The sequence below is a fragment of the Salvelinus fontinalis genome, chromosome 12, assembly GCF_029448725.1.
Source record: "Salvelinus fontinalis isolate EN_2023a chromosome 12, ASM2944872v1, whole genome shotgun sequence".
NCBI classification, from domain to species: Eukaryota; Metazoa; Chordata; class Actinopteri; order Salmoniformes; family Salmonidae; genus Salvelinus; species Salvelinus fontinalis.
Genome location: NC_074676.1, coordinates 55,028,712 through 55,041,912, shown reverse-complemented (window position 1 = coordinate 55,041,912; position 13,201 = coordinate 55,028,712). Strand labels below are relative to the sequence as shown.

At 43.7% G+C, this 13,201-nt stretch overlaps 1 protein-coding gene across 3 annotated transcripts in view; it reads right to left on the bottom strand.

Annotated features, from left to right (window-relative positions):
• The window catches only part of LOC129867608 (ubiquitin-protein ligase E3A-like), a 48,170-nt gene extending 35,343 nt beyond the window's left edge, over nt 1-12,827 (bottom strand). The window contains exons 1-4 of one of the 3 annotated variants that reach the window (XM_055941119.1): nt 12,666-12,827; nt 9,403-9,538; nt 5,452-5,492; nt 3,988-4,289 (exon numbers count right to left, since the gene is read on the bottom strand). In XM_055941119.1, the coding sequence (XP_055797094.1) occupies nt 3,988-4,289; nt 5,452-5,453 (304 nt within the window). In that variant the 5' untranslated portion in view covers nt 5,454-5,492; nt 9,403-9,538; nt 12,666-12,827. Of the gene's footprint in view, nt 1-3,987; nt 4,290-5,451; nt 5,493-9,402; nt 9,539-12,535 lie in introns of all 3 variants that reach the window. The other 2 variants (XM_055941118.1, XM_055941117.1) reach the window with 2 other exon arrangements.
• Nucleotides 12,828-13,201: the final 374 nt, after the last annotated feature.

The window sequence follows — 13,201 nt, the reverse complement described above, 5'->3', positions numbered from 1 at the left end:
TCAAGGATCCGTCTGTACTTTGCTCCGTTCATCTTTCCCTCGATCCTGCTGCTGAAAAACATCCCCACTGCATGATGCTTCCACCAACATGCTTCACTGTAGGGATGATATTGGCCAGGTGATGAGCGGTACCTGGTTTCCTCCAGATGTGACGTTTGGCATTCAGGCCAAAGAATTAAATCTTGGTTTCATCAGACCAGAGAATCTGGTTCCTCATGGTCTGAGTGTCTTTTAGGTGCCTTTTGACAAATTCCAAGCGGGCTGTCATTTACCTTTTACTGAGGAGTGGCTTCCATCTAGCCACTCTACAATAAAGGCCTGATTGGTGGAGTACTGCAGAGATGGTTGTCATTCTGGAAGGTTCTCCCATCTCCACAGAGGAACTCTGGAGCTCTGTTAGAGTGACCATCGGGTTCTTGGTCACCTCCCTGACCAAGGCCTTTCTCTCCCGATTGCGCAGTTTGGCCGGGCGGCCAGCTCTAGGAAGAGTCTTGGTGGTTCCAAACTTCTTCCATTTAAGAATGATTGAAGGTCCCCAATAACACAGTGGACTCAACGCTGCAATGTTTTGGTACCCTTCCCCAGATCTGTGCCTCGACACAATCCTGTCTCTGAGCTCCACGGACAATTCCTTCGACCTCATGGCTTGGTTTTTGCACTGTCAACTGTGGGACCTTACATAGACAGGTGTGTGCCTTTCCAAATCATGTCCAATCAATTGAATATACCACAGGTGGACTCCATTCAAGTTGTAGAAACATCTCAAGGATGATCAATGTAAACAGGATAAACCAAAGTTCAATTTAAAGTCTCATAACAAAGGTTCTGAATACTTAAATAAGGTATCTGTTTATTTCTTTGTAATAAATTTGCCAACATTTCTAAAAACCTGTTTTCGCTTTGTCATTATGGAATATTGAGCGTAGATTGATGAGGAAAACAATTTATTGAATCCATTTTAGGCTGTAACGTAAATAAATGTCTAAAAAGTGAAGGGGTCTGAGTACTTTCCGAAGGCACCGTATGTATTGCAATCATATTGAAATCAGTTTCATGTGTATTGAACGGAGTTCTATTTTGCAAATTGTAGGCTAGGCCTACTACTGTCTGTAATTTGTGTCTCAATATTCTCCATGGTGCGTAACATGTGAGCAATGATGTGCTAAGTCTTGATTCAGTGCATTATTATTAGGTAACGTAAACTCAGGTTATTATTAGGTATTAGATTAAGCCATCTCAATCTTTTCAGCCATAGGTGGTAATTAGAGGTCGACCGATTAATCGGAATTCAAGTTTTCATACCAATCGGTAATCAGTATGTTTGGACACTGATTTGCCTAATTTTTTTTTTTTTTTTTTTTTTTTTACACCTTTATTTAACTAGGCAAGTCAGTTATTTTCAATGACGGCCTAGGAACAGTGGGTTAACTGCCTTGTCCAGGGGCAGAACAACAGATTTGTCAGCTCGGGGATTCGTTTTTGCAACCTTCCGGATACAAGACCAACGCTCTAACCACCTGCCTTACATTGCAGTACACGAGGAGCCTGCGTGGCTGACTACCTGTTACGTGAGGGCAGCAAGTAGCCAAGGTAAGTTGCTAGCTAGCATTAAACTTATCTTATAAAAAAAACATTAAATCTTAACATAATCACTAGTTAACAATATTACTAGTTTATCTAGTGTGTCCTCCGTTGCATATAATCGATGCGCCTACCTCGCCAAACGGGTGATGATTTAACCGTTTGGCGCATTGGCAAAAAAAGCCCTGTCGTTGCACCAATGTACCTAACCATAAACATCAACGCCTTTCTTTAAAATCAATACACAATTATATATTTTTAAACCTGTTTAAGTTAATATTGCCTGCTAACATGAATTTTTTATAATTAGGGAAATTGTGTCACTTCTCTTGCGTTCCGTGTAAGCAGTCAGGGTATATGCAGCAGTTTGGGCCGCCTTGCTTCTTGGCAAACTGTTTCAAGTCCATTTATTCCTAACAAAGGCCGTAATTATTTTGCCAGAATTGTACATAATTATGACATAACATTGAAGGTTGTGCAATGTAACAGCAATATTTAGACTTAGGGATGCCACCCGTTAGATAAAATACGGAACGGTTCCGTATTTCACTGAAAGAATAAACGTTTTGTTTTCTAAAAGGATAGTTTAAGTCTATGATTTGATAGAGCAGTCTGACTGAGCGATGGTAGGCAGCAGCAGCTATTGAACTGTTAATGACTTCAAGCCTATCAACTCCAGAGATTAGGCTGGCGTAACCAATGTGAAATGGCTAGCTAGTTAGCATGGTGCGCACTAATAGCGTTTCAAACGTCACTCGCTCTGAGACTTGGAGTAGTTGTTCCCCTTGCTCTGCATGGGTTACGCTGCTTCGAGGGTGGCTGTTGTCGATGTGTTCCTGGTTCGAGCCCAGGTAGCGGCGAGGAGAGGGATGGAAGCTATACTGTTACACTGGCAATACTAAAGTGCCTATAAGAACATCTAATAGTCTAAGGTATATGAAATACAAATGGTAGAGAGAAATAGTCCTATAATTCCTCTAATAACTACAACCTTAAACTTCTTACCTGGGAATATTGAAGACTCATGTTAAAAGGAACCACCAGCTTTCATATGTTCTCAAGTTCTGAGCAAGGAACTTAAACGTTAGCTTTCTTACATGGCACATATTGCACTTTTACTTTCTTCTCCAACACTTTGTTTTTGCATTATTTAAACCAAATTGAACATGTTTCATTATTTATTTGAGGCTAAATTGATTTTATTGATGTATTATATTAAGTTAAAATAAGTATTCATTCAGTATTGGTGTAATTGTCATTATTACAACAAAAAAAAATAATATATATATATCCTTTTTTAAATAAAAAAATAATAATATATATATATTTTTATTTTTATTTTAAAAAAAAAATGTTTATTATTATTATTATTATTATTATTTTTATTTATTATTTTTTTTATTTTTAAAATCGGCCGATTAATCGGTATCGGCTTTTTTTGGTCCTCCAATAAATTGGTATCGACGTCGAAAAATCATAATCGGTCGACCTCTAGTGGTAATATCGCTCTAGGAGCTGATCCAGCGTCAGTATTGTGGAATAATTATAATGTTAAGGTAAGACTGGAAAGGGAGAACTCTGATCCGAGAGCAGCGCCTCCTTTCTTCCCATCCGATCAGTATCAACACCTCAATGTGAACCTTCCTCTCCGTGTGCCGTTTTGGGAAACGCATGTTACACCTTCGGCCGATGTAGGAAATACGCATCGTTGAAGACACTCGTAAGCCTAAATTCTATCGCTATCGGGAAACCGGTCCCTGGTCAAAAGTAGTGCATTATATAGGGCCCTGGTCAAAAGTAGTGCATTATATAGGGCCCTGGTCAAAAGCAGTGCATTATATAGGGCCCTGGTCAAATGTAGTGCATTACATAGGGCCCTGGTCAAATGTAGTGCATTACATAGGGCCCTGGTCAAAAGCAGTGCATTATATAGGGCCCTGGTCAAAAGCAGTGCATTATATAGGGCCCTGGTCAAAAGCAGTGCATTATATAGGGCCCTGGTCAAAAGTAGTGCATTATATAGGGCCCTGGTCAAAAGTAGTGCATTATATAGGGCCCTGGTCAAAAGTAGTGCATTACATAGGGCCCTGGTCAAAAGTAGTGCATTACATAGGGCCCTGGTCAAAAGTAGTGCATTATATAGGGCCCTGGTCAAAAGTAGTGCATTATATAGGGCCCTGGTCAAAAGTAGTGCATTATATAGGGCCCTGGTCAAAAGTAGTGCATTATATAGGGCCCTGGTCAAAAGTAGTGCATTATATAGGGCCCTGGTCAAAAGTAGTGCATTATATAGGGCCCTGGTCAAAAGTAGTGCATTAAATAGGGCCCTGGTCAAAAGTAGTGCATTATATAGGGACGAGGGTGCCATCTGGGATACAGCCAGTGTGTATTTATGTGAGTGTTTACCTCTGAAGTCTTCCCTTGGGGGAAACAGGTTGTCCGTCATCTTCCCGTGGCGGTCGCCCAATAAGGCAGGTTGTGTGTCCTCGGCACTGTTGTTGTCAGGGAAGGCAGCGGAGGGGTGAAGGTCACACAGTTTGGTGTTAATTTTATAGAGCTCCAGGGCTCTGATGGCCGCCGTGTTGTGATCCAAAGGTTGAAAACCAAGACACGAAGCACACAACTCATTCGCGCAGGCCCCATTTCCACAGCCCTCTGTTAACTGGCGAAAGTAGCGCTCAATTAGATGCTTTGCAGCCGCTCTCTTCCTGTACGGGACATTCAAACAGGAAGTGACAAGGTTTTAGTATGACAACCACCGAAAAAGGAAGCTTGCTCACCACAGAACATTGTCATTTCAGCAAGCCGTGACACCCACCACCTCCGATGGTTCTGAAAATGTTTCTGTAGTTAGAAATGGATATTATTAGCATTCCTGCAACATTATTTGGTTGAAATATAATTTAATCTCTGAGAAATTAAGCTAATTGACTGCACCTACATTTATAGGATTCATATAATCTTCAATAAATATAGTGCCCAACATCAGATTTGGACCAAACTTTTTTCTAACAATGAATTAGACACGAAGAATCAAAAATAAATGGTCAAACGTTAATGTATATGAATCCTATAAATTAAAATGGACAATTTGGGTGCAATCAATTAGCTTAATTTCCCAGATCAAATTATATTTCAACAAAACAATGCAGCAGGAACGCTAATCTGATCAGTTTCTAATCCGATCTGCTTCTAATCCGATCTGTTTCTAATCCGATCTGCTTCTAATCTGATCTGCTTCTAATCTGATCTGTTTCTAATCTGATCTGATCAGTTTCTAATCTGATCAGTTTCTAATCTGATCTGCTTCTAATCTGATCTGCTCCTAATCTGATCTGCTCCTAATCTGATCTGCTCCTAATCTGATCTGTTTCTAATCTGATCTGTGTTTCTTACAATTTCAGAACAGTCTGAGACGGTCGGTGTCAAACTCCTCGTTGTGCTTTTTTGGAGGTGGAACGACCTCGGAACGACCCCCATAACAGAGAGGATACATTATATTTACAATTTTGTTTAAAAAAAAAGCACAAAAAAACCCCCAATAGCAATAAATGTGCAGTGCAACAACTATGAATATGTACCTAATCATAAGTAAAAATAAATTAAAAACAGAGCATTGCATGCATTTGGACAAAAATGTAGAAGCCTACAGTTGAGCGACAATGTTGCCAAATGGTCCATGCCAAAAGCAATGACATTTTTTATTTTTTTTTATTTTTTTAAACTGTGTGAATCACCATGGTGACAAATCAAATCAGCATGGAGATATCCCGCCTCAGTCCACATAGGATTAAGAGAATCATTGTGGCTCCGTGGTTAATACGGGACATGGGTATTAGCAGTAGTAACATTCTTGTACCTCACACTTACATTCGGCTTGTTTTAGCGTCCTCTATGATGTAGGCGACGGTCTGAAACGAGACGGGAGTATGTTAACAAACTAACCTTTGATTTAAAAGGGTTTATATATATATATATATATATATATATATATGAGGCTTCTGAAGGACTGTCGAAATGAAAGTGCGTAACTAGGCCAACGAATAAGCAGCTATAGGAAGACAACTACTTCGTATTTGACTTGCCGTCTTCGACATGGTCAGTCACTCGGGATATGGCTACTGCTGAGAGGCTACAGGACACATGGCAACAAGCTCCTTCCATTTGTTGTTACATTGTTACACATTTCAGAATCAGCTGGTTACATTGATGTCATGTTGAAACATCGGCTAGTCAGACAGACACTTCTTTAACTCTCACGTGTCTGTCACCACAGCAGAAACTAGAGGGCAGCTAGAGGGCAACTAGAGGGCAGCTAGAGGGCAACTAGAGGGCAACTAGAGGGCAACTAGAGGGCAACTGGAGGGCAACTGGAGGGCAACTGGAGGGCAACTGGAGGGCAGCTAGAGGGCAACTAGAGGGCAACTAGAGGGCAGCTAGAGGACAACTAGAGGACAACTAGAGGACAACTAGAGGGCAGCTAGAGGGCAACTAGAGGACAACTAGAGGACAACTAGAGGACAACTAGAGGACAACTAGAGGACAACTAGAGGACAACTGGAGGGCAACTGGAGGGCAGCTAGAGGGCAACTAGAGGGCAGCTAGAGGACAACTAGAGGGCAGCTAGAGGAGCACTAGAGGACAACTAGAGGGCAGCTAGAGGACAACTAGAGGGCAGCTAGAGGACAACGAGAGGACAACTAGAGGACAACTAGAAGACAACTAGAAGACAACTAGAGGACAACTAGAGGACAACTAGAGGACAACTAGAGGACAACTAGAGGACAACTAGAGGACAACTGGAGGGCAGCTAGAGGACAGATAGAGGGCAACTAGAGGGCAACTAGAGGGCAGCTAGAGGGGAGCTAGAGGGCAGCTAGAGGGCAGCTAGAGGGCAGCTAGAGGGCAGCTAGAGGGCAGCTAGAGGACAGCTAGAGGGCAACTAGAGGGCAACTAGAGGGCAACTAGAGGGCAGCTAGAGGGCAGCTAGAGGGCAACTAGAGGACAGCTAGAGGACAGCTAGAGGGCAGCTAGAGGGCAGCTAGAGGGCAGCTAGAGGGCAGCTAGAGGGCAGCTAGAGGGCAGCTAGAGGACAACTAGAGGACAACTAGGGGGCAGCTAGAGGACAACTAGGGGGCAGCTAGAGGGCAGCTAGAGGACAACTAGAGGGCAGCTAGAGGACAACTAGAGGACAACTAGAGGACAACTAGAGGACAACTAGAGGACAGCTAGAGGGCAGCTAGAGGGCAGCTAGAGGGCAACTAGAGGACAACTAGAGGGCAACTAGAGGACAACTAGAGGGCAGCTAGAGGACAACTAGAGGACAACTAGAGGACAACTAGAGGACAACTAGAGGACAACTAGAGGGCAGCTAGAGGACAACTAGAGGACAACTAGAGGGCAGCTAGAGGACAGCTAGAGGGCAGCTAGAGGACAACTAGAGGACAACTAGAGGACAACTAGAGGGCAACTAGAGGGCAGCTAGAGGGCAGCTAGAGGGCAACTAGAGGGCAACTAGAGGACAGCTAGAGGACAGCTAGAGGACAGCTAGAGGACAGCTAGAGGGCAGCTAGAGGGCAACTAGAGGACAAATAGAGGGCAGCTAGAGGGCAACTAGAGGGCAGACACTTCTTTACCTCTCACGTGTCTGTCACCACAGCAGCAGCAAGAGGGCAGCTAGAGGACAACTAGAGGGCAGCTAGAGGGCAACTAGGGGGCAGCTAGAGGGCAGCTAGAGGGCAGCTAGAGGGCAGCTAGAGGGCAGCTAGAGGACAACTAGAGGACAACTAGAGGGCAGCTAGAGGGCAGCTAGAGGGCAGCTAGAGGACAACTAGAGGACAACTAGAGGGCAACTAGAGGGCAACTAGAGGGCAACTAGAGGGCAACTAGAGGGCAGCTAGAGGGCAGCTAGAGGGCAGCTAGAGGGCAACTAGAGGGCAGCTAGAGGGCAGCTAGAGGGCAGCTAGAGGGCAGCTAGAGGGCAACTAGAGGGCAGCTAGAGGACAACTAGAGGGCAGCTAGAGGGCAGCTAGAGGACAACTAGAGGACAGCTAGAGGGCAGCTAGAGGGCAGCTAGAGGGCAGCTAGAGGGCAGCTAGAGGGCAGCTAGAGGGCAACTAGAGGGCAACTAGAGGGCAGCTAGAGGGCAACTAGAGGGCAGCTAGAGGGCAGCTAGAGGGCAGCTAGAGGGCAACTAGAGGGCAGCTAGAGGGCAGCTAGAGGGCAACTAGAGGGCAGCTAGAGGACAACTAGAGGGCAGCTAGAGGGCAGCTAGAGGGCAACTAGAGGGCAACTAGAGGGCAGCTAGAGGGCAACTAGAGGGCAGCTAGAGGAGAAGAATAAATACATGATGCTAGTTCGAGGTGAGCAAAGTGAAACCTACCCAGAAGATACCAACCCTGCCATTATGCTTGTTTAAATTGAGCTCGGAACGCAATCATGGTTACATTAAGACACTGTTGAGACGGTGTGAGATGTGGGTCGGAAAATGTACCTCAATGCAGGGATGGGATACTGTACTCAATTTGTACCTTTTTTCACACTGCTCCATCGAGATGAAATACTGCTAGTGTTCCTGGGAAACTGCCCTTTTCGTCTTCATGCTAACTAGCAGTAGCCACCGCAGCCAATTAGGAATGGCAGTGTCAGCCAATCAGCTCATTTGTTGTTCAACGTGACGCAAATCATGTCATTTGAATAATGATTTAGTCTAGTTATTGTCAAAACTACAAAAAACAGTTTAGTTTAGTCAACTAAATGCCCTTTCATTTTTTACATCACATTTGTAGTGCCTCGTGAACCTATAGTAAACATAAACATATTTAGCCTTGTCCTACCTATATGTTTTGCTCTGCAAAACATCCTATTCTCTTCCCAAGAGTAGAAATATGACAAACATATAGAAGAATATTATAGAAAGAATGATCTGTCCATGTAAATTCCTAATTCAGCCTAAACAGATATTATAGAACAGACACAATCAACAGATGGTACTGTAAAGTAGTACCTGTCGCACCACCGCCACTCGGTCAACTCATTGATATCAATGCTCCACAGCCACACTGGGCTAATGACTGTTTCACCCTGTGATGTAGTCGAGTCCAAAATCGAGTCCCCAAGTCCCCTTGTGCTCGAGTCCGAGTCATCAATGGCTTGAGTTACGAGTCCAGTCACGAGTCCCTAAGGCTGAAGTCCGAGGCCCAGAGCTCAAGTCCAGTCACTGGGTCCCCATTAACTCAAAATAAAGTTATTTACCCAGTCAGATATAGTGTAGTGGAAAGAGGGATTATTTACCCAGTCAGATATTAAAGGAAAATACATTAAAGGAAGAAGAAGCAATACTCCAAGCAGCACCTTAACACTACTTGTCAGACAGAGAATTGATACTGTATACCGGACGTTGGGGTGGGATTAGTGTGGGGTGTGGGCGGTCCGTGGGTTGCTTTTGACCATTTTATTGGATTCCTCACATTTTAAGACATTGGTAGGAAAAATTATGGTCCAAATCAGATGTTAGTTATTATTTTTATTGAAGATTATATGAATTTTATAAATATTTTTAAAAAAATGCCAATTTGGGTGCAATCAATTAGGTGAAAAAAAAAAAAATCTAATTACATTTAAACAAAATTATTTTTCAGGAATGCTAATCTTATCTGTTTCTAACTACAGAAACCATTTCAGAACAATCTGAGATGGTGGGTGTTGAAATAATTTTTGATGTGGAATGACTCATATGAAATGCAGTGGGAAAAGTGTGAGGGTTGAGCGAGACTACAAATTCAAAGACAGCCTGCTTTCTGATGGTGAAGCACGAGTCACCTGTGCGATGCGTAGGCTATAATCGGAGGCGTAGCCAGTCTGCCCACAGTCATCGGCTTGCTCCCCCGCAGCTCACCAGCTGATGTAGGCTTTGTGATGCATACTTCCCACTGCTGAACAGTACTGGACATCTGTGCTGGTAATAATAAAAGGTGAAATATGCAGAAATCGCTTTCCTGGTTGCAAAATTCTAATAGTACAATAATTCTCTTAACTATATACTGCTTGTTTTATCACACAAACTGAAATTATGTGAACCATCTGAACAGCTGTGAAATATATTTTCAATAACAAATAATATTGTATTTTCAGCTATTTGAAGCTGGTGTACAAAATCGAGAGTAAAAGACGCAAAAACTAAACTTAAGAACGTGAAGCATAGAAATAGTGCAGATAGAACAGATCCACCTCTTCTTAGAGACCTGCCTTCAATGAGAATGACAGATCTATAACTCACAGATCTAATTTGGTCAGGTCGTCCAAAAAGTGACATATTGCAGCTTTAATGCTCGTCACTGAAAAGCTCGCAATCTCTTCAAAAACTATTGTCCATTGCACTTAGAAGTCAGACTTTAGTCACATAGAGAATATGTTTTGTCTTAGTGAACTGAAATATTCATAATTTGTTAAATATATATTTTTTAATTAGCCGGTAGTTTTTTCTGGGTCTCTTTAGTCAAGGGCAGTTCTCCCTAAACACTATTTCAATCTTGTAGATGTATCAGTGTGGATAAAGGTCAAAATGTGGAGTACAGTGGCATATCCCATCCCTGCATCGAGGTATGTTTTCCGACCCATATTTAACGCCGGCTCCACGGTGTCAATGTCACCATGATTGCGTTCTGCCCCCCAGCGCAGCTCAGAAAGCAGATTCATGGTTAATCCGGATCAGTTACTGAGATGTGGCCTCTGCAGAAGCCAGGACGTATTATATTTCTTGCGGTCGCAGAGATCTTGTGAAGGAAGTGAGTTTGTGTTTATACGGACAAACTGCCCCCACTTACCGTCAACCAATCATATCAATGCAGAATAGACAAAGATATTAGGGTCGTATGCACACATGCAGGATCACACACACACACGCTCACAACACACACACGCTCACAACACACACACTCACAACACAATGCTTTCTGCATTGTTCCAACATATTGGGAGGCGCATGGCGATGCGGACCGGAGCTGGATTTGGCCTCTGCAAGCCTACGGGGGCTCCGCAATTGCGTCACACCCTCCGTACGGAACCACCAGGCCACATCGCCCGGATCAAGCATAAACGGGCTTTGTGTCAACAAGCGTAACAGCAGGGTCAGCTATTTCTTGCAAAGGGAAACCCAGGATATCGAGAGCTTTAGGACTATAGCTGCGGTTCTATCTGCATTCAAATTGTTTTATGGAGTTGTTGACATAACGCTGAACAAGGATTTCTACCTCAACCGATGACTGATAAATAGTTGACCCTTTTTTGCATGAAATATTTTGACTCATCACATATGCTACCGCTACTGTTTACAGTCTGTAATTTTATTCCTAGTTATATGTAAATACACTACATGACCAAAAGTATGTGGACACCTGCCTGTCAAACATTTCATTCTAAAATCATGGGCATTAATATGGAGTTGGTTCCCCCCTTTTGCTGCTATAACAGCCTCCTCTCTTCTGGGAAGGCTTTCCACTAGATGTTGGAACATTGCTGCTATAACAGCCTCCACTCTTCTGGGAAGGCTTTCCACTAGATGTTGGTACATTGCTGCTATAACAGCCTCCTCTCTTCTGGGAAGGCTTTCCACTAGATGTTGGAACATTGCTGCTATAACAGCCTCCTCTCTTCTGGGAAGGCTTTCCACTAGATGTTGGAACATTGCTGCTATAACAGCCTCCACTCTTCTGGGAAGGCTTTCCACTAGATGTTGGAACATTGCTGCTATAACAGCCTCCACTCTTCTGGGAAGGCTTTCCACTAGATGTTGGAACATTGCTGCTATAACAGCCTCCACTCTTCTGGGAAGGCTTTCCACTAGATGTTGGAACATTGCTGCTATAACAGCCTCCACTCTTCTGGGAAGGTTTTCCACTAGATGTTGGAACATTGCTGCAGGGACTTGCTTCCATTCAGCCACAAGAGCATTAGTGATGTCGGGCACTGATGTTGGGCGATTAGGACTTGCTCGCAGTCGGCGTTCCAATTCATCCAAAAGGTGTTCGATGGGGTTGAGGGAGTCAAGTTCTTCCACACCAATCTTGACAAACCATTTCTGTATGGACCTCACTTTGTGCACGGGGGCATTGTCATGTTGAAACAGGAAAGGGCCTTCCCCAAACTGTTGTCACAAAGTTGGAAGCACAGAATCATCTAGAATGTCATTGTATTCTGTAGCGTTAAGATTTCCCATCACTGTAACTAAGGGGCCCGAACCATGAAAAACAGCCTGAGACCATTATTCCTCCTCCACCAAACTTTACAGTTGGCACTATGCAGGTACGTTCTCCTGGGATCCGCCAAACCCAGATTCATCTGTCGGACTGCCAGATGGTGAAGCGTGAGAGTCCAATGGCGACGAGCTTTACACCAATCCAGCCGACGCTTGGCATTGCGCGGATGGTGATCTTAGGCTAGCGTGCGGCCGCTCTGCCATGGAAACCCATTTCATGAAGCTCCCGACAAACAGTTATTGTGCTGACGTTGCTTCCAGAGGCAGTTTGCAACTCGGGAGTGAGTGTTGCAACCGAGGACAGACTATTTTTAAGTGTTACAGCATTCGGTGGTCACTTTCTGTGAGCTTGTGTGGCCTTCAGTATAAGGCCATTCATTATACTGTCAATTTTTTCCTACAGATTGCATGGCTGCGTGCTCAACTTTATACACCAGTCAGCAACGGGTGAACCTGAAATAGCTGAATCCCCCTAACTTGAAGGGGTGTCCAGATTCTTCTGCTATGTAAAGATAGAACCGTATAGTCCCATGCGCTTGATATGCCAAAGTGGACAAGTAAACATCGCTGCAAATGTGAACGGGTATTTTGGCGATCTTTAGACATTCTGTTCATGCAATCGCGTCCTCGTCACTTTTTGTGACAAGATTGCAGTCCAATAATATCCCCGGTGTTAGATAGATATTGTATGCTACCGACCTGTGAGTGCTATCCGAGTCATGCAGGGCGGACTGTGTGTCTGTCTGTGGCAGAATCAGCTTTCCTTCGACAAGTCTTGCTCTCATGCTGTATAAATGTCCTTTCTATAAAAACTATCTTTAGCACTTACCTACTATGTACTATTCAAATAGCTGTTCTGCGTGCCGAATGATAAGGTACAACTTTTAGGCCTGCTAAACTCCCGGGTCACAAAACATACTCGACCATTTTGTGTCAACACGGAGGTGTATCCCGGCATGCAGCGCATGGTGATCCCAAAACAAGCCAACCAAAGACAGTACAGTTCGAGATATTAGAGAGAGGAGGAAAAGGAATCCCATTGGGCAGTGAATTGAGGAATGGCAGACTGTCGACCAATCGCCTTCACGTCACGCGGTTGCTAAAATAAAAAAAGTCAGGCTATGAATCGAGAAACCTGGCTATTTCCCTCTAAAATACACTATTCCAAAGCTATATGATATCGTGGAAAATATTTGTAATGTTGTACTTCCTTGTTCACGAAATTCTTGCTAATGTTGTTTTTTTTGATCGACGCCCAATGAACTCCCATTCACTACTTGAAGTAGTGCTTTCCTTGTCCCCTACACACCCAGAATGCATAGGCAATGTAAACAATGCACGACGACGCATGGGCAACGTACACAA